This window comes from Dermochelys coriacea, chromosome 9 (assembly GCF_009764565.3).
Source record: "Dermochelys coriacea isolate rDerCor1 chromosome 9, rDerCor1.pri.v4, whole genome shotgun sequence".
Taxonomy (NCBI): Eukaryota; Metazoa; Chordata; order Testudines; family Dermochelyidae; genus Dermochelys; species Dermochelys coriacea.
Window position 1 is genome coordinate 89,978,720 of NC_050076.1, and position 22,264 is coordinate 90,000,983.

General features: G+C 39.4%; 1 protein-coding gene across 6 annotated transcripts in view; it reads right to left on the reverse strand.

The window, feature by feature from the left end:
- The window catches only part of GRIA3 (glutamate ionotropic receptor AMPA type subunit 3), a 222,117-nt gene that overhangs the window by 132,268 nt on the left and 67,585 nt on the right, over positions 1 to 22,264 (reverse strand). For all 6 annotated transcript variants that reach the window (XR_005294793.2, XM_038415652.2, XM_038415654.2 and 3 more), the window contains exon 4: positions 7,483 to 7,670. Coding sequence is in view for 5 of the 6 variants with exons in the window: in XM_038415652.2 (XP_038271580.1) it covers positions 7,483 to 7,670 (188 nt within the window). In the remaining variant the exon portion in view is untranslated. The remainder of the gene's footprint in view (positions 1 to 7,482; positions 7,671 to 22,264) is intronic.

Below are 22,264 nucleotides of genomic sequence, written 5' to 3' on the forward strand. Positions count from 1 at the left end.
ATTCTTGTTATTAATCCCTATTCTTGTTGGCTAACATCCAATGGAGATGGCTGCTAACCTCAGGAGGCCCCCTTTTCTCCCCAGTGGAGGCTTCATGTGCAGCATGATCATCTCAAAGAAGAGACCACTGCTATACTTGTAAATTCTTCCCCTAAAATGCATTTATGGGCATTTGAACTGGTCAAATCTGTGTGGAAGGATGACTGACGATCTTTTGGTGACAAAGTTTCAAGCTCATTAGGGTCATGGAAATTAAATGGATCAGTCACGGAGTGACTTGTAACAAGAGTTTGCATATATTAGACACCCCTCAAGGCCTCACCCTGAATTTCTTACGCAGGCAAATCAAGGTCCCCACAGAATATGAAATGCTGGTCCATGACTCCTCTGTGGCACAGAGCTCTGAGAACCTCAGCAGCACACCTCGGCTCTGTGACAGCAGGGGAAAATACTCATTGGAGTGAGGAAGAGACCAATGGGACATATGGAGAAAACAGAGCCTAAGGATACCCAGCACTTTGGTGCCTCCCCCAAACATGCCAGTGTATTTATGGGGCAGTTATTACATTTTTTAAAAATTGCATGAAAAAGACAGGCCAGTACAGTAATTATGGTGTATGTTATATAAACCTAAAGCATACATGACTCACAAGGTTGGATCTGGATTAATTTTGCAATTGGATATTTTCCTGATATTTTATGGTGATTTTTTAAAACTCTGTAATATAAATGAAACATTTTTTATATTTTTTCTTAAAACACCAAAAACTTGGGAGCCTTCTTGCAGTGAGCACAGTACCCCTCACTGAGGACTGAATGCTTCTACAAAGTTATACAGCAATGGCAATATTGAAAAACTTTAGATCTTCTTAATCTTAAAATTTCAGACTCAAAAATCAAATCAGGTTATATACTTCCACTGCAGAGAAGTCAGTCAATCAGATTCCCCTTTGTGTTCCTAGGGTCACTTTACTTGAAGGCTTTTTGCCAATTTAACCATTATTTAATATTTTTGTGCATTATAGTCCTTCCTACACTATTGCTTATGTTTTGTTTGCAAGAGGCGTCCATTCAATATTGAGATTGCCTTGGAGCCTAACCTTTAAGGCGAAAGTATCCTTTTGATAAAAGCATATATTCTCTGAAATAAACCAGTCTTTTGTAATGTTTCACCATTTTGATCCTGAATGATTTTCTTCCATCTTATTTTCCCTTTGGGGATTTGCTTCTAAACGGACACTGAGCCACTCTAGTCTGAAATATGACTTATCTTAATAATAAGAAAACCATATTTCTGAACCTGAAGACTTGTTTCTAAATAAACAGTCAAAGTCTAAAGCCTGATGCTATATTCCAGAATTAGATGCTATTTTTCATGACAATAAAATCGCTTTATATCTACCTGTGAAATAATATTGGAATATTTGGGCATCAAGGGACAAGAAGAATGGGAGTTCATGAATTTTACAGAGGATCAGTTTTAATACCAGTATGTGTGAAAGGCAAGCTACAAGATTAAACTAGATATAATTTTGTCAAGAAAGGAAGGATGGATATGGGCCTAATTTACTGGATTCCACAGATACAGGACCACATCTATGGCTAAATATTAACAATAATGTAAGAAACAGTGATTGGATGGCAATACGAGTAGTAATTTACACATGTAAAAGACAAAATCAGGTGAAATGAAGAATATATTAAACTAGATTTGGCAATTTTTATTTGAAAGAGGGATGAAAGATGGCAAATGGGCTAAATGTTTAAAGAGATGGTGGAGGTGGCTCAAGAGGAGTGTACAAAGAAATCTATTGAAAGGGACTGCTCAAAAGGAACCTTCATAGATAGATAGAACAAAACTGTACCCAATATAATGCCAGAATAACACACATGTTTAATTTTAGATTGAGATTTATAATTACAGGCCTGGGGCCTGTGTTTAGAGAGACTCTGGGATGGTTTCTTAAGACAGAAGAATGCCTGTGTGTGGACTTTGCCCCATGTTTTATTGTTTATTAGTATGTATTAGTAAACAGAGAACCAGAGCCAGATTTTCTTGACCTCAGTGAAACCGCTTGTGAGGTCAGATACTATTCAGTGTAAGTAATAGTTCAGAATCTATGTGGATAAATGATAAAGCATGAATGGTATGATTGTTTCCTGTGGAAAAAAAGATCAAGACTACATGTAAGTATATTCACCAAAACTGAACTTTAAATTTGCTCTAGCAAGCATTTGCATCAAAAGCACTTCAGCACTCATCCAATTAGAGATCAGAAACAGTACAATGTGACTTAACTGACCAATAACAACTGAGCAGTAAGGCCCAGATTTTTAATAAAATTTAGGCATTAAAATGAGATTTAGGCTCCTAAATCAGTTAGGTGTAGTGACGCTGACATAGCAATGCCTAAATAGCTTTAAAATCTGGGCCTAAGTGAATGCTCACTGGGAATTATTCATGATGAATTCAGACTTTGCAGAAACTCAAAGTGATGACATTTGTCAACATGTGTCATACCTCATCCAGTGCATTAAATGCCCCAGTGTGGGTGAAACCAGACAATCACTACACTCTCAAATGAACTCACAAAGGAAAGTGATAAAAGACAAAAGCACCACATCAGCTGTGGATGAACACTTTTCACAGAGTGATCGCTCTGACCTAACAGTCCTCATCCTCAAAGGAAATCTGCACAACGCTTTCAAATGACGATCCTGGGAGCTTGAATTCATAACTTTGCTAGACACTAAAAATCATGGACTGAAGAGAGACAAGGGATTTATGACCTATAACAATGTATGGCCCACTAACCCCCCCCCATGTCCCCCAGTTGCCTTACACCTCCCTTCTTTCTCCCTCTGTAATTGAAGGGGTGTTAACAGGACACCTCACCTTGAATGGTCCCTAGAAATATGTTAACTACTTGTGCTAAACAATCTGTTCTGCTTTGCATTTAGCTGTGACATTCGGTGTACCCATCTCAGAGCCGAAGAAGAGCTCTGTGTAAACTCAAAAGCCTCTCTCTCTCTCACCGACAGAAGTTGATTCAATAAAAGATATTAACTCACTCACCTCAACATTTGTCAAATGTTTTTGAAGAATAGATAAATCTGAGGAAATCTCTTTTTAAAATTTGTCTCACAACCTTCGCTACCACAGTTTTTCAATCTGCAAACTAGAGATAATATTACCTCACGGAGCTGTTGGGAGGTTTAATTATTGCTTAGAATGTGATTTAAGGGCCTTGGATTTAAAATGACATTTAAGTTTAAAACAATACTATTGTGTGGACTATATCAGTATTGGCCTGCTAAACTCAGGGTTGTGAGTTCAATCCTTGAGGGGCCCATTTAGGGATCTGGGACAAAAATTGGGGGATTGGTCCTGCTTTGAGCAGAGGGTTGGACTAGATGACCTCCTGAGGTCCCATCCAACCCTGAGATTCTATGATTATCAATGAGGCTAGTTTCAAAGTTTCCAATTTAGTAGTACCGGAAGACTGTAAATCCTCAGGTTGAACTGACACATGAAATGGCTTAAACTATATTCTGGGACCAAGATTTTCAAGAGAAACTAGATATTTTGGGGGTACCCAACATGAACCAATTGAACGGGCCCTGATTTTCAGACGGCAGGTGCCATGCACTCTCTGATAATCAAGCCTTTTTACTGGTAACATTTATGTTGGACAGCCAACATCTCTACTCTCTTTTGGACGTTTTGGCTCAACTCGAATATACCACTGTTTTCAGTCATCACCTTCAATAAAATGAGTTCCCTAAACATCTAAAACTTGAACAGTCAGCACACAATGGTATTTGCTCATTTTTTTAAGAGCTTATTCACTTTTTTTTTTTGGCTTTGGTAGACTTTCTAACTATATGAAAAACAATCTAAAATGTGCAAATCCAGAGGTATCCTTTCCCCTATCAGCAAAGCACGGTTGTCTATAAGAAGGATATCTCACCATTCCCTTGAGTATTCCAACTACAGTGACCTAACTACTGTTTGAATTTTTGTACGATTTGATTAGCCTTATGAGAAGATGAGCAGCTAAGCTGAGGAGACAGAAGTAAAAGCCTGAAAAACTAATTGTGCAGCAATAGACTCAGGGGTACACCAATACTGACTTTCACCTGCAGAAAAGGATGTCATTGTTCTTGAGTCATGGACCAGAAAAATCTCTGGAGGCTGCTATTTGTAGATATTTTATCATAATGTGCACCAATGTGGGGCTCACTCCTGCATCCCTTTCTCATATTCTCATATTGTCCCATAGGACAATGTGCATGGGTAAGTGATGCACAACTGGACATCATATTTTTTGTCTAGTATGTAATAAAATATTTATCCCAAAAGTTGTGTTTGGTTTGCTTCACTAACTAGTTTATTTTGTTTCATAACCAAATAACACAAAATCCTTTTTAGGCCCTGATCCTACAAATGTAAATGACTTTACACATGGGCAATTCCAATGAAATCAAGTAAGACAGCTCACATATATAATAGTAATCATATGCGTAAATGTCTGCAGGATCTGGGCTTTAAGCTATACTGTCAAATGAATAACTAGTCAATCACGTTTTATGCTACTGCATTACTGAAAACCACTGCTTCTGAAAACTGTAGACCACATCCTGGTCATAGGCACTGACTCTGGGGTGCTCTGAGGCTGGAGCACCCACGAGAAAAAAATAGGGGGTACTCAGAACCCACTGGTAGCCCCCCAGATCAGCTCCTCCTCCTGCCCACCATGGTCAGCTGTTCAGCAGTGTGCAGGAGGCACTGGGGTGGGGGGGAGAGGAGCAGGGGTGGGAAGAGGTGGGGGGAGGAGCAGAGGTGGGGTTTGGGAGAAAGGGTGGAGTGGGGGCGGGGCTAGGGCAGAGTGGGGGCGGGGTGTCGAGTTCCCCTCAGGAACTCAGGAAGTTGGTGCCTCTGGTCCTGGTGCAAGTAAAATTACATTAGAGATCATTCAGAAGAAAGATTATTATACTGTTTCATGGAATCTGACTTGTAAGTATAAATAAAACAGACTTAGAAAATGAATAATTTAGCAATTCAGAAATGTAATATCTAAAAGTTAAAGTAAAACACCAGACAATTAGGGATACCTTGCTCAGTTCTGTGAACCTTTTGCTATGTGAGAGCTAAGAGTTCATCAAATCAATAATCATAATGATGGAAAGTTGAATCGAACATTTAACAAAAATATAACCCTACCCACATTTGAACTCAGTGCTTCTGAAGAAGAAATTAGATCATGACTCCCTTCCCTATTCTCTGAATAAGCAGGTGCGAAATGAGGCTATTGAGCCAAGGGCAGTTGGGCCCAGTGGGAGAGAGGGGGATTCTACATCTCCCACCTAGGTAGAAACCATGAAACTGCTTGGGAAGTAGGAAACTAAAACTCCTTTCCACCTCTAAGCAGCCTTTTGTGGATCTTTCACTAGCTCCCACAAAGAGGCATGTTCCAGTTATCACCACGGCTGTGAGGGGGTTGGGGGATGGAAAACCCACTCCCCCTTCTGACATTCCCCACCCAATCGCTTTTGGGCAAGAGGAGGTATTTTGGACCCAATGGCCGAGTTGTGTGTCTGGTTAAAAGCTCTGTTTTGTAGCTTGTCACTAGTAGGGTTGCCAATTTTGGTTGGGCATTTTCCTGGAGGCTTCATCACATGGCATAATATTTAATTAAAAATTAATCTTTAATTCCTGGAAACTCCAGGACAATCCTGGCGGGTTGGCAACAACAGTCACTATGCTATTTTCTTGCAGCTAGGCAGAACATTTAGTCAGCTGGAAGTCATCCTGTGCCTCCTTTGACATCATCTCAACATCCTGACCATGTCACTGGCAGTCAAGGTGGTGGAGTCACAGACACCTTTGGCAAGGAGGACTGGAGCTGGGTGGCCATGTATATGTTATAGGCATATGTTAGGGAAAAACGAAAGCATATGCAGCCAACAGCATTGCAGGGCTTAGTATTATCAGGACAGACCCATCCATTTTGAGCCCGTGACAGATACTTGCAGTTCTCTTTCGCTCACATGGTTTCAAGTCACTCCCTAGACTTTAAGCCTGAATCAGACTGTTAGTGTCTAAGAGACATTTATGATAAATTTCCCAGTAATTAGCTTCTGTCTAACAGTACAGGCCTTTCTCATGCAGGAGGGGCCTGGTCCTGCTCCCATTGAATTCAATGACGAAACTCCCATTAAATTGAAAGGCAGCAAGATGAGGTCCTATAACTCCAGTGACTGCAAATGATTCAGCTTAGAGCTTGACTGGAATTGAATGCTGTCTGAATTGATTCACGTCTCCTGAAATTCTTTCGTTTTGTTTGTGGTAGTGTGGCTAGTTTGCCATTAGTTGACAATATACCATTTGTACGAGAATATGCTAACGCTTCATGAAATTTAAATGTTACTTTTGATTATTCCAGAATATAAAGCTGTAGTTAGAGTTATGAAGGGCATTTATCATACGAGTTTGCAGTCTTAACCCTGAGCAAATTCCTGTGTGCCTATGAACAAACAGGCTGAATGGGTTGGTTCAACTGTAACGTAGGCTCTGCTGGGGCTGTGAGCCACAGCTCTGAGTATGGCCAGTGGGGAGCCAGCCTGTCTTTGATCCCTGATGTGTAGGTGGAGTGCTGCTGTTTTTACAGCCCTTCAGGGGTACAGTGTACTTTCTCCCACAGAGACAGCCATGGTAGCTGGTACTGGAGGGGGATAGGATCATGGGCCTACTTCATTCCTACCTGCTTTTGGAAGACTACCACACCAGGGGCTCCTACCAGGAACCGATCCCCTTACTTAGGCCAACGTGGAGACTGACATTCTGGGCAGCCCTAAGGAGCTATTGGAGGCTCTTAAACTGATTCTGAGGGAAGCCCACTTCCAAGAGGGCTGTGTCATGTGTGAAGTCACCCAGCATTTGCTCTCTGTAGCAGCAGTGAATGTGACTCCACCACACCCTAGAATATTGTGGAGTGGGCCCCTTTGCACTCCCGCCCCCCAAAAGGCCAGCCAGAGTCAGTTGAATTTCCCGCCAGAAATATTTCCATGTGTGACAATTTTATTCATACATGAGTCAGTGCCTCTGCCTCCTTCACTGGCTGATTTTAGTTTTTTACTGTGATCTCTTTTTTCAAACAGCAGTCAATCCTGCAACCGTTACCCACAAGAGTAGCCCTGCCTTCAGTAGGGTAATTTACATCAATAAGAGCTACTGCCGAGAGCAAAGGTTTGCCCTCTTTTTTATTAATTTAGAAGGCAACAACAAATTTACAGAGATGTTTTCTGCTGGGTTCCATTCAAATTATTTGCCATCAAATGTGAAAGCCATCCAAGACATTTAATTTTAGAAAGGTAATTGGCAAGTTTTTATGACTTATTTTTAAAGAACTGTTTAATTTATTTCTATAGACAGACAATTCCAAAACCTTATGTCACATACAGCACAGATTCGCAAAATACCTGTTCCAAAATTGTGTTTATTCTCTCTACTTCACAGTCGATTAAGTATCTTTTTTCCTGTCGTCTGTCCATTTCCTCTATAATTCTCCTAAATTCCTGAACGTCCTTTATACTTCCCACAGACCTGGCTGTCACTTGCCAGTTGTTTTGTACCGCTGCTTCCATAATTGCCTGAAGAATGGAAAATCCTAAAGGGGAGAAAAATACAATGCAATCATTTACTGAAAAAAAAATGGTTTAAATATGTGAGAACAGGTTAAAAATTATATTGTATGAAAAGCAATATAGTAGATAATAGCCTGCAATCAGTTCATGACCTGAATGACAAGATGGTAGGGACCAGATTATGCTTTCTGTTACCCTGGTGTCAATTCTGAGCAGCTCCATTGACTTAAGTAGAATTATTTCAGAAATAAATCAATGAGATTAGTAGCTGGCCTAACAGCTCTGATGGTCTGACCTGGCCTGTTTGTGGTTTTATTAGGGTCCATGCCAGCTAAGGGTGTGACCCTGCAGTCCTCACATGGGCAAAACTCTCATTGGATTCAGGAGATGAACAGAATCCAAAGGGAGATTTGCCTGAACAGAGACTGCAGGAATGGATCATTAATTGGTACAGACCCAACCACTGCATACAAGAATGCCAACTAAATCATCGAGCTGGCTAGTGGAGGCATGTACTGTAGAGCATATTTGCTGATATTCACTTTTATTTCAAGAAATATTTTTAAATATGGAATGTAATAGTATTAACTACACTTTTAAAGCTTATATTAAGGTAACAATGACTCATTCAGCAGCCTCAACAGAGCAGCAAAGCAGCATGAAATGAACAGAGAGCTGCACAGTGGGAAATTTATGCAAGCAAACTGCAGTTCACTCCTTGCACACAGCTGTGACTGGGATGCAGACAAACTTGAGCAAAGAGCCGTGAGCTAACTGTAATGAAGCTGGGAAGGGAAATCTCCTCCCCAAAGGTAGTTTATGTGGGAGCCTGGGGGCACAGATTTGTATTCCTTGCAGCATTTAGTTTGTGTTTACTGACCCCCTGTTTCAGGAGGTTGAGATTGTAGGATATTTTAAATTATTTCCTATTAAGAAGAGTTCAATTCAGATAGCATAGTTCACCTACTTGACAACTCAATGTACCTACTTGGGTTCCAATGGAATGCATCCATTTCAGTACAGAAACTTCCGAGTAGAGTATGTTTCTATCTAAATAATTTATTGATAAAATGTTGAATTAAAAGTTTATTTACACTTTGGGGTCCTTATTCATAGTCCTACTTTAGAAGCACAGAATTCCTTCATGTATATTCTACACACACACATATACATATACACACGTACACACACATTTGCTAGGTTTAATTATTTATTTTTAACATGGAAATTTACTAGTACTTTATGGCAAACTCCCTCATCTGCTTTTGAGACTGAAAATCCTTGAGAGACACACAGGAACAAAGCATTAAAGATCTGAACTACACCAGTTACTATTCTGAGCTCAAATCTGAAATTTCATTGTAATGATGTTTTTTATACTAAATAACTAGGACAAAGAGTCCAATCTCATTTACGCTGGTGTAAATTCGCAACAACTCCACGGACATCAATGGAGAGTCTCTGGATCATTACTGATGTAATTGACTTAGCTAACTTAGTGACTTAGAATCAGTAGCTTACAAATGATGAATTCTGATATGGAAACACAAATACAATTAACAGGAATTTACAAAAGCTTTGTATGTAAAGATTTGCTTTTATAATATTTGTTTCTATTAAATAAAACTATTTACACCTTTCTGCTTTACATCATTCATGTGTAAATATAAATCTTGTGCTTGCACTGAACTAATAATAAATGGTCCACAATCTTTAGAAGTCTTCCAATCAAAATGTACTAATCGTTTCAGTTTATGAACATTCTGATCCCATATAGGCACCTTCAAGAAATGGCATTGCTCTTATCTTTTTGCAAATAAAGATACACAAACGCTTATGGATATTCCCAAAGAAATAAGTTAAAAATAAATACATTGGAAAGCAGGTACTTTACTACAATCTCAAAGTAATGCACACTGGAAAACATAATCCAAACTATACATACAAAATAACGGGATCTAAATTACAATTCAGGAAACAGATCTTGGAATCACTGTGGATAGTTCTCTGAAAACATCTGTTCCATGTGCAGCGGCAGTCAAAAAAGCGAACAGAATGTTAGGAACCATTAGGAAAGGGATCGATAATAAGACAGAAAACATGATAATGCCACTATATAAATCCATGGTCTGCCCAAACCTTGAATGCTGTGTGTAGTTCTGGTTGCTGCATCTCAAAAAAGACATATTAGAATTGGAAAAGGTGCCGAGAAGGGCAACCAAAATTATTAAGGGTATGCAACAGCTTCCATATGAGGAGAAATTAAAAAGACAGGGAGTTTTCAGCTTGGAAAAAAGAAGGCTAAGGAAGGAATGATAGAGATCTACAAAATCATGACTGGTGTGGAGAAAGTGAATTAAGGAAGTGTTATTTACTCCTTCACATAACAAAAGAACCAGAAGTCAACCAATGAAATGAATAGGCAGCAGGTTTAAAGCAAACAAAGGAAGTACTTCTTCACATAATGCATAGTCAACCTGTGGAACCTGTTGCCATGGGATGTTGCAAAGGCCAAAACTATAATGGAATTCAAAATAGAATTAGATAAGTTCATGGAGGATAAGTCCACCACTGGCTATTAGCCAAGGTGGTCAGGGATGCAACCCCATGCTCTGGAAGTCCCTAGCCTCTGACTGCCAGAAGCTGGGAATGGGCAAAGGGGATGGATCACTCGATGATTACCTGTTCTATTCATTCCCTCTGAACCACTTGGCATTGGCCACTTTCGGAAGTCAAGAGACTGGGCTCGATGGACCATTGGTCTTACCAGTATGGCTGGTCTTATGTTCACATTACTCATACAGTTTGGTCTCTGCACTTCCTGGTTTCAGATGAAGCTCTATTAGGCCTTATCTGACTTAATCAAAAAGAGGATATATTACAAGAAATCCCTTTCATGTGTGGTATACCCAATTCTCTCTCTGTGTGTGCACATGTGTGTTTTGTCCAGCAGTTGCCATTTCAAAGAAGAGCAAGAAGTGGGGAGGGTTATTCAACAACTTTTCTCCGATACATGTACACATAATCAATTGCTCACAGCATGAAAGAATTCCATGAACTTCCCACCACTTCTGTATCCCCTATGACCTTATCTTCAGGAACCTCTATGGCAATACTCCCCTCTCATCGCTCCATCCTTCCCATGATTTCTCTGTGCTTTGCCATTTGGGTCCTCTTCTTGGTCCTTCTCTTCCTCGTCTCACTCACAAACTATAATTTGCTCCTCCTGGGAAAGTCTACCTATCTCCCCACACCTGACTGAATCTCCATTGCTTTATAGAAACAGCACAAAACTCACCTCTTCCACATTTTCAAGAAACCATCAGCCAGTTCCCTGAAAACACAGCATTCACTATTCCCTACCCTTCAACATCTCTCTATGCCTATTGTCTTCTGCAGCATTTTACTCTAATGTACATCCTTAGCCATTATGAGACATTTGCATGAACAACAAGTTCCCAACTTCAGTTGTACTCTACCCTTGTGGATGCTGCTATATTTAGCAGCAAGGCTATTTTTTAAAAGGTTTTCTTTGTTTTTCTTATTTCAGACGCTGAGCATTTTTTTGTTTAACTTAGCAACAGTAAAAACATGTGATTGTCCATGGGGATCTCTCTGTTAAGGAGTGAATGGGGAAATGTCACTCCCAGTTCCTTGCACACCCATGAGTGAGCCAGTGTAATCACTTTTTCCCTTCCAGATAAATCTATTTTAGTGTGAGTGTTTCAGAAAAGATACTCTAACATAACAGAGTGCAGGTGTCTAGCGCTCATGAATGGCTCTAATTTTGTGAACCCCAGAAGGAGGCCAGCCAGCTACAGGGTGTCTTGCTCAGTTTTGTGGCTATTGGCATGGTAGGTATTGAGTTGAGCTCATAAGTAGTTAATGGGCAACTAGTGTTTCCAGTTCAGTTTGGGTCAATGAGCAAGCCATTTGGGAAAGGTTTTGTTGCCAATTTGTTTCAGTTCAGCTGTTCCATATAAGAGTTAATCAAAGAAAGTAAATATGAGCTGAGCTAAGAGAAACTAATGCTCTTGTAGGTGACCGTGATAGGACATGTTTTTAAAATGTGTTCACTAATACCACTACTAAGCCCTCATAAGAAAGACCGTCTTCTCATCCTCTAACTGGGACTGAAGCTTAACATTCAAACCAGCCAATGTCAGGATGCTTCCGCCGGTTCTAAAGATATTGGTGATATCCAAAATCAAATCCTTGTCATTATCAACTGAATGAACTAGAGGCAAAGGCAGAAGTAGCCTTTCTTATGAACTGACCAAAACAAACATAAGCAGCCACACTCCTATTCAGCAAAACACTTAAGCATGTGCTTATCTTTACGTGTGTGCTTATGTGCTTTGCTGAAACAGGACCCCAAAAAGATAAAGCAAAGGCCAAGGATTATCTGCCACTACAGCTGTCTATGCATTTTAAATAGTCCGGAGGTCTCCATCAGAGCTGCACCCTCTGCACATCCCAGTGCTGCAGCCACACTTCCTTCTCTGGCCATACTAAAACACAAACAAAACCAGTATCTTCACTCTTCTAAAGGGAAAGCAGAGACTACATTTTAGCTACTGTTATGAGCCATCCCTTCTGAGATGGGTATTTCTCAGTCAGCGCTACTGACACAGATAAAGACAACATTTCACCCACTTCCATCAGTTTACTAAAGCATATGAATCTCTTTCCCAAATCCAGCTAAGCAAAAATCTTCTGCTTGAACAGCTTATTCAACCAGATGGAATTTCACATACTACATGATTGAACTTATTCTTGATCAGATTGCAATGATCACTGAAAAGAGCATATACAATGGTATCATGGAGGGCATTTTTCTTCTTTCTGCCCAGTGGATCATACTGGAACATCTCTATCATAGCATGAAACTCTTTTATGATTGGCACCAAAGAAATTAGTACAAACATTACTTTAAATCACTGATCCTCTTAATGGACAATATAAAGGAAATCCTAGACCTCAGAAATGAAGCATTAAATTGCAATCCCTTTTTCTTCTGTGTTGGTAAGTGTTAGGGATTTTTTAAGGGACATATTTTCCGATGGGAAACATGAATACAACATGTGTGGGCCAGAAAAATGAATTGTTCATACAAATCTGTGTTCTGGTGCTTCTAACTACCGATTTGCACGTACAACTAGTTACCTAGAGGTGAAGAACTGTGATTTGGGCCCACAACTGAACTGCTGGCACCCAAATGCGGACCCATAATTGGCAGATGTAGACTGAGCCAGAGAAATGAGGCCACCCTTGTGAAAGTTTACCCTTAATGTCAAATATGAACTTTATGATGTTTATTTACACCTAAAAATCTACTCAGGGCACTAGAAGTTTAGCTGTATTTGGATATTCTGGTTACTTACCTCTGAACCCAGCACTAGTTTAAACACCAATAAGGAAAAGCATTTATCTAATATTGTTATACCTGAGTAACATAATGCATGTATCAGAGCAGAGGAGGAAGGGCAGGTGTGTTTTGCATACAGAAGGTGAAAGAAAAAGGTAACATAAGTTTATATACTTCATGTATGATTAATACTTCCGTAAAGAAGCAAAACAAGCAAGGGATCTCTGCCAAGCTGTACACTAATACGAGTCTTAGCAAATGCCTAGGGCCTGCAGTGCTCTTTTATTCTAATTATATTTACTTAAGCTCAGCATCTTGAATTATTAAATAAAAAATGTAATAATCTCACTTCAACTGTTTCTTACCTGGTCATTTGAAATGCACCAATAACTTGCATATAGTGGACTATGCGCTGCTATTCTGATGTCATCCAAACCGCTAGAATGGGAAGCATATAAACCCTTATGTGATCTTTTTCTTTCACCTTTCTATACCACTAATTTATTATGCACCCTACCTTCTCTTTCATCGTGAATTACGTTATTGCCCGGGTCCATAAACACAAAAATCCTCACAAACAGATATGCCAATTCAGAGGAGTGAAAGTGAACCTGCCTTGCCTTGTCAGCTGAAAAAAAGTTTACAGGAACCATCTGGTCTGTACTGTTCAGGAAGGGATACAGCTAAACACGCAGGATTTCAGATCCACTGCATGGAATGGTGTGGGTAAAAAAAGAAATCTGGATGCTCAAAAGCCACTATTTCTTACTGACTGCAGCTCACTTTAATCTGCATTTTTTTTGATAATACAGGGACTAAATCACCACTGCATTACTCCAGATTTAAGTCAGTGCAACGCCAGTGCTTCCAATGGAGCTGCACCAATGTAAACTAGAGTGATAAAGAGGAGCATTAGGCCCAAAGACTGTAAGGATCAAGGCCAGATGAAGATGTGATGTAACTGGCCTTGTCATTTGGATACAACTCTCATGCTGGTGGGAAAATGTGGTTTATATCTTGAACCCATTTTATGATCCTGGGTTTATGAAAGGGGTGTATCCATGTTTTTAATCTTTGTCATGGGATTCTTTATTTAAATGTTTTCAAGGGCACAGTAATGATAGAGTAATTTATAGTTTGCTGAATGCAGGTTGGAATAATCTAGGCTGAGACACTCTTTGAGAGCAGACTCTGTTTGCTGTGTTTGAGGGAAAAACAGAACAAAACAAGCAGGTAATGACTGCCCAGGGAAGACAGCAGAAGTAGCACAGGAAACCAGTGAAGGAAATAATAATATGTGTTGTGAAGTGACAGAAGGTGAAGAGCACTGTGCTATCCAGTGGGCAGGGGCTGTAGGGTATTCCCAGAGTACTTACTGCCAAGAATGTCGAGAACTCTTGATACTGATGCTAACAGAAAGCTGGCAGAGGTAGCACTAAGGGCATTCTGTCACTGGAGGATGCAGAGGTCTGGAAGCCATGGACTTCAAGATAGTGGAGAACAGCCTTCCCACAGGGAAAGCCATTTTAAATGTGAACTATTAAATGTTAAAGCTTCTTTAGCCTAATAAATTTAATTAAATTTGCAGCCGTTAACGTTCCAAATAAAAATAGATTAAAATAACATTGTTTAAATCAGAGAAACCTTTGTCTGGCAAACCTTAAGATGAGCTCAGGGCTCATGTTACAAAGTCCAGAACAGTGCAATAAAGACAATTGCCTACAATGCATAGCAGAATACCAAACCTTGGAATTCAAATCCAGCAATATTCCCCCCCAACCACAATTTCTTTGTGTCACCTGAAGTCTGCACTCAATCAGGCAAAACTACCATTGACATCAGGGAACTCAGAATAAAGTATTATGGGACAGCCAAAGACGTGCTATACTGTAGCCATTTTGGAATGCATTTTCTTCAGCAGTATGAAACCTTTATCCGCATGTATCATTCAGCTGATACCAATGTGTCCACACTTGGGAGTAAGGATTGAGAAAAATGACCTGAACAGGGCCCTAGGTGTACTGTGTATTTGAAGCTAGCCTAGGGAAAGATCCTCAGAGAGCAAGGCTGAACAGTTATTTTATTTTGGAACCAGGCTATGAGCTTGTCTTGTTGGAAGAAACTGGGAATGTCTTCATAATTTGTGGATACATGTCTGGAACAAGATCAGCTGTATAGGTGAGACTGTGTAAGATACACAGTACAATGTAGAAATGTGCATAAGATAAAATTTGGGAAGAAACTCTGCTTGAAATTTTATCTTGTGGGTTTAGCTCATGACATTAACCTTCAATGTACAAAATCAAAAAAAAATCCCTGGCTAGGGCTCAACTGATGATGCTAATTACTACACGTAAAATAATATATCTGGCTATGTTTATATAGTTATCTAAGCAAAAAAGGGATTAGGAATCATGCGGTTAGCAAATAGCAGGTTAGCAGATAACCTAGTCTGCTGTACAAGACAGGTGATCTGCACTGCAGGAAGAATGGGTTTTCAAAGACAGGGCGTATAAAACCCTGACTCAGGTAGCTCTCAGTTGGGGACAGGATGCCACTGGCTTAGTAAGTGCCAGACTCATGGGGCCAGATTCATTCCTGGCGTAATTTTGCTGGTGGCAAAGGTATGACATCAGGGAGAAATTTAGCCTATTGTACCATTCGGAGAAAGATGGAAGTTGAAAAATCACCATGTTAATGAAGCTTAGAGAGGTGTTTGAGTAGTAGGGTTTTGTTCTTGCTGGTTTTCTTGCTGGTTAAATCATTGTGTTTAACAGGTAGGGAGGGCTTGACTGTGTCTGGTTTCTGGGAGCGCAGGGCAGTGCTGGTGCAGTGGATCTCACCATTGCTCCATGAACACAAGAACTGTTCAGGGGTAGTGATGTTGCTGGCCTTCTATATGCAGAAGAGTGTGGGAGGGGCCATGGTTGTTGTTCTCCACACCAGTCAGCTCCCAGGGACTCCTGAAATACTGTGCTTTTAAGGTTTTTGTGGGAGTGGGGGTTCAATGGCACAGTTTAGCCTGGCATCATGTTATATGTACATTACATGAGGACCTGCTTTGCACTCAGACCCACAGAGAATATACTGCTTACCATACAAAGGAGAGTATGTCATAACAGATTCAATATCAGAAATCCTTCATCTTACGATGAATAACACTTGGCAGTTATGTAGTGTTAAATGGGGCACTTTAACTAATTTATCCTCACAACACGCCTGTGAGGTAGGCAAATATTATTTTCCAGATAATAAAACTGAAGCAGAATAGGAAAATGAATTGTCAAGGCTGTATAAATGAATCAGAAGCAAGGACAGGATTTGAACTCATGACCTTCTAATTTTTAATCCTGAATTTATTTCATCAGATCAAGTACTACTGTGTAGGTCACGGTTTTGTTGCTATTGTTTAAAGATCCATATATATCTGCTATAAACAGCATTGACACACTACCCATAGAAATATTACAACAAAAGTACTGCCATATTGTCTTACAGAGAGCATCTCTTTTATAAACCTACTTAATGAAGTAAATACAATAGTAAGCTAGCAGTCAAACGAAACAGGATTTTGATTTTAAGATATATTAGTTATTCCAAGTAAAAATAATATACTAGCAGAATTAAAAATTAAGGTGTTGTTTGGAATTACCAAATGGCTTTCCAAGCATAATTATTATAATAGTTAGCCAGTGAGAGCAGCACCATAATGCATTCATTTTAAATACTGTACACGGGAAAACTTTTATCCACCTATCAACAGCTGAGGAGTTTCAAAACTGCAGAAATTTGACCCTATATACTGCAGTTCTCATTTGAGAACCTAAAAATGTAATTTCAATGCATGCTGTAATTGTACAATTATTGATAACACACATTAATTTCTTGTTGTGCCATGCATTGGTCCTTTTAGCAAAAGTGTGCATGCCTTTTCCTAAAAACATATATAAAAAGTAATGTTTAAATAATGATGAATATTATTCCTTTGAAGAAATATTCACAAATGATTATAGTAATCAAACTGTGAATAGAAATACATATTCATCACAAATGTTAACGCAGTATGCCTTAGACAAATGCCATTTTAAATAAGTCAAACTTTATGCCGGTTGGATTGTCCTCAAATACTGTAAAATTATTCTTGCTATCTGACCTTCAGTCAACCATGTTAGAAAATATTTATTTCTCTACCTAACCTTTATCAAAACTTTGTTTTCTCAAACTACCTGCGCAAACAACTCTTTTGCCTTTGAGAATTTTCATTAACAAAGTCTGTCTTCATCAGCATCTCTCCTTTTGGAAACCACAATTTTAATTGCCCTTGCATCTGGAATATGTCTCATATATCAACATGTAGTTAATTTCCTTTTATTTATTCTGAACACCAATGCAGTAATCAAATAGTGAGTGTTTTTTAATGCTCTGAAATTTAAATGAGTTTTATGATAATATAAATGATAAATTATGAATCCTTACTCACATTCTGTATATGCGCATCCTCAGATTCACTCAATTTGACATTTCACCCTATTTTTGCTCTTGGACAGAGGTGAGAAGTGAGGATCAGGGACAGACATCTATACCCACTCAGTTCAAACACTGTTCAGCATGCCACCTACAGAATCTCACTTACATTACAACCTGCTTCTTCATTGTGTGAATTTGGAGGTCTTTCCTCCAAACAATGATCCAGTTTACACCTGTGAGCTTATGATGCATGATGGGATTGCAGCCAAAACTATAGAATATACCACGAATGGGCTCAAGACAGATTGCTAGATTTATATCCAGCACTGAAAGACAACTATATGGAAGCACATTCTTCCCCCATTATAATCTTATGCTCCTATGCAAATACTGTATTAGATAGCTGATTCATTATGTCACAAATCAAAGAGAAGTTTTGCAGTAGATCCCCCTTTCTTACTAACAAGCATATTACACTTTTGCTATTTTATAAAATGCACCTACGATCCCTGTTTGTTTGTTTTTTGCAGCTTTTAAAGGAACGTTGTTTATACAACTGTCATAACCTGACCCTCAAGTGGTGAAGAAGTCTGTTTCCACACAGACTGTTGAAAGTAAGAGCTGAGAAAATTTCAGCATCAATACTTGTTAAAAGGACATACGGATGTGACTTAAAAATTTGAGTGTGGATCTAGTTTTAAACCAAGTTTGGGTATGTTCAGATCAGGAGGTTTGGTTTGGCAGATTATAAATATAGCAAAGTCTGGATCCAAATCCAGATGTCTCCACATAGTCCCGGGCTGATCGGATTAGAGATTTTGGGCCATTCCTCAGTTACAAAAAGAAAAGGAGTACTTGTGGCACCTTAGAGACTAACAAATTTATTTGAGCATAAGCTTTTGTGAGCTACAGTTCGTGTTGCTCCGATGAAGTGAGCTGTAGCTCACGAAAGCTTATGCTCAAATAAATTTGTTAGTCTCTAAGGTGCCACAAGTACTCCTTTTCTTTTTGCGAATACAGACTAACATGGCTGCTACTCTGAAACTCCTCAGTTACAGACATTTAGCTGGCTGATGGGCTTTTTTCAGCTGTGTTACACTATTCATTTCTGTGCCTTTTGAAATGATTTTTGTATGAACAGGGATCAAGGAACTCTGACGAATCAAAAATAAATTACAGTGTTGTTTGGGCTTGGAGAGAATTTGTCTAATTCATAGCCTGGATAAACCCTGGTTTAGAAATGCCATTGTGAGGGACTTTGTGAAGGTAATGAAATAGAATTGTGATAGCAATAAATAGGCCACTAGCAGTGACATACACCAAAGACACAACCTTGCTTCGGATGAGCATCTCAGACAATAACAGTGTTCCTATACATAAAATTGAATGGCTCAATGATAAATTAGGCAGCTCATAACTATTAAAATTTTTCCCAACATTAGCACATAAGAAGTGAATGCTGTTATACCAGTAGAAGTATGAAGCAGTATCAACAAAAGGTCAGGAATTTTGCAAGGACTATTGGCCAGTTAAGAGCTGCTGGATGAATACCAAAGGACGAAAAACAGAAAGCAGAAGAAAATGCACCTCTTAGCCATGCATCTAAAGAAAATTCCATCAAAGAGTGGCAAAAGGATGTTTAGATTCCGTTGCAAATCATAAGATGCTGGTTGGAATCTGGCCAAAAGTGTATTTGGTTGTCAATATCAAACATCAATGGAGGGAATGTCTTTGCTCATACTGTATGATGGGGCAGCACAATTCCTAACATGCAGTGTAAACTGTGCATAATAACCTGCCAAGAGGACTCTTCCTTTAAGAGTAATGCTTGGGACGTTTACATTAAATGGAGATGGTTGGTAGGTTCATAGATTCATAGATACTAAGGTCAGAAGGGACCATTCTGATCATCTAGTCCGACCTGCACAGCGCAGGCCACAGAATCTCACCCACCCACTCCTACGAAAAACCTCACCTATGTCTGACCTATTGGAGTCCTCAAATCGTGGTTTAAAGACTTCAAGGAGCAGAGAAGCCTCCCTCAAGTGACCCGTGCCCCATGCTACAGAGGAAGGCGAAAAACCTCCAGGACCTCTCCAATCTGCCCTAGAGGAAAATTCCTTCCCGACCCCAAATATGGCGATCAGCTAAACCCTGAGCATATGGGCAAGATTCACCAGCCAGATACTACAGAAAATTCTTTCCTGGGTAACTCAGATCCCATCCATCTAATATCCCATCTCAGGGGATTAGTCCTATTTAACCTGAATATTTAAAGATCAATTACTTACCAAAATCCCATTATCCCATCATACCATCTCCTCCATAAACTTATCGAGTAGAATCTTACAACCAGATAGATCTTTTGCCCCCACTGCTTCCCTTGGAAGGCTATTCCAAAACTTCACTCCTCTGATGGTTAGAAACCTTCGTCTAATTTCAAGTCTAAACTTCCTGGTGGCCAGTTTATACCCATTTGTTCTTGTGTCCACATTGGTGCTGAGCTGAAATAATTCCTCTCCCTCTCCTGTATTTATCCCTCTGATATATTTATAGAGAGCAATCATATCTCCCCTCAACCTTCTTTTAGTTAGGCTAAACAAGCCAAGCTCCTTAAGACTCCTTTCATAAGGCAAGTTTTCCATTCCTCGGATCATCCTAGTAGCCCTTCCCTGTACCTGCTCCAGTTTGAATTCATCTTTTTTAAACATGGGAGACCAGAACTGCACACAGTATTCTAGGTGAGGTCTCACCAGTGCCTTGTATAATGGTACTAAAACCTCCTTATCCCTACTGGAAATGCCTCTCCTGATGCATCCCAAAACCGCATTAGCTTTTTTCACAGCCATATCACATTGGCAGCTCATAGTCATCCTATGATCAACCAATACTCCAAGGTCCTTCTCCTCTTCCGTTACTTCTAATTGATGCGTCCCCAACTTATAACTAAAATTCTTGTTATTAATCCCTAAATGCATAACCTTACACTTCTCACTATTAAATTTCATCCTATTACTATTATTCCAGTTTACAAGTTTCAGAGTAGCAGTCGTGTTAGTCTGTATTCGCAAAAAGAAAAGGAGTACTTGTGGCACCTTAGAGACTAACAAATTTATTTGAGCATAAGCTTTCGTGAGCTACAGCTCACTTCATAGGATGCTTATGCTCAAATAAATTTGTTAGTCTCTAAGGTGCCACAAGTACTCCAGTTTACATGGTCATTCAGATCCTCCTGTATAATATCCCGATCCTTCTCTGAATTGGCAATACCTCCCAGCTTTGTATCATCTGCAAACTTTATTAGCACACTCCCACTTTTTGTGCCAAGGTCAGTAATAAAAAGATTAAATAAGATTGGTCCCAAAACTGATCCCTGAGGAACTCCACTGGTAACCTCCCTCCAGCCTGACAGTTCGCCTTTCAGTAGGACCCGTTGCAGTCTCCCCTTTAACCAATTCCTTATCCACCTTTTGATGTTCATATTGATCCCCATCTTCTCCAATTTAACTAATAATTCCCCATGTGGCACGGTATCAAATGCCTTACTGAAATCTAGGTAAATTAGATCCACTGCATTTCCTTTATCTAAAAAAACTGTTTCTTTTTCAAAAAAGGAGATTAGATTGGTTTGGCACGATCTACCTTTTGTAAAACCATGTTGTATTTTGTCCCATTTACCATTGACCATTCAATGTCCTTAACTAATTTCTCCTTCAAAATTTTTTCCAGGACCTTGCATACTACAGATGTCAAACTAACTGGCCTGTAGTTACCCGGATCACTTTTTTTTCCTTTCTTAAAAATAGGAACTATATTAGCAATTCTCCAATCATTCGGTACTACTCCTGAGTTTACAGATTCATTAAAAATTCTTGCTAATGGCTTGCAATTTCAGGTGCCAATTCCTTTAATATTCTTGGATGAAGATTATCTGGGCCCCCCGATTTAGTCCCATTAAGCTGTTTGAGTTTTGCTTCTACCTCAGATATGGTAATATCTACCTCCATATCCTCATTCCCATTTGTCATGCTACCATTATCCCTAAGATCCTCTTTAGCCTTATTAAAACTAAGGCAAAGTATTTGTTTAGATATTGGGCCATGCCTAGATTATCTTTAACCTCCACTCCATCCTCAGTGTTTAGTGGCCCCACTTCTTCTTTCTTTGTTTTCTTCTTATTTATATAGCTATAGAACCTTTTACTATTGGTTTTAATTCCCTTTGCAAGGTCCAACTCTACTCGACTTTTAGCCCGTCTCACTTTATCCCTACATGTTCTGACCTCAATAAGGTAGCTTTCCTTGCTGATCCCTCCCATCTTCCACTCCCTGTATGCTTTCTGCTTCTTCTTAATCGCCTCTCTAAGATGCTTGCTCATCCAGCTTGATCTACAACTCCTTCCTATGAATTTTTTCCCCTTTCTTGGGATACAGGCTTCCGATAGCTTCTGCAGCTTTGATTTAAAGTAATCCCAGGCCTCCTCTACCTTTAGAGCCATAAGTTCTTCAGTCCAATCCACTTCCCTAACTAATTTCCTTAATTTTTGAAAGTCAGCCCTTTTGAAATGAAAAACTCTAGTTGCAGATTTATTTTTGTTAATCCTTCCGTTCAGTTTGAACTGAATTAGTTCATGATCACTTGAGCCAAGATTATCCCCTACCACCATTTCTTCTATGAGGTCCTCGCTACTCACCAAAATTAAATCTAAAATGGCATCCCGTCTAGTTGGTTCAGCAACTACTTGATGAAGGAATCCATCAGCTATCGCATCTAGGAAAATCT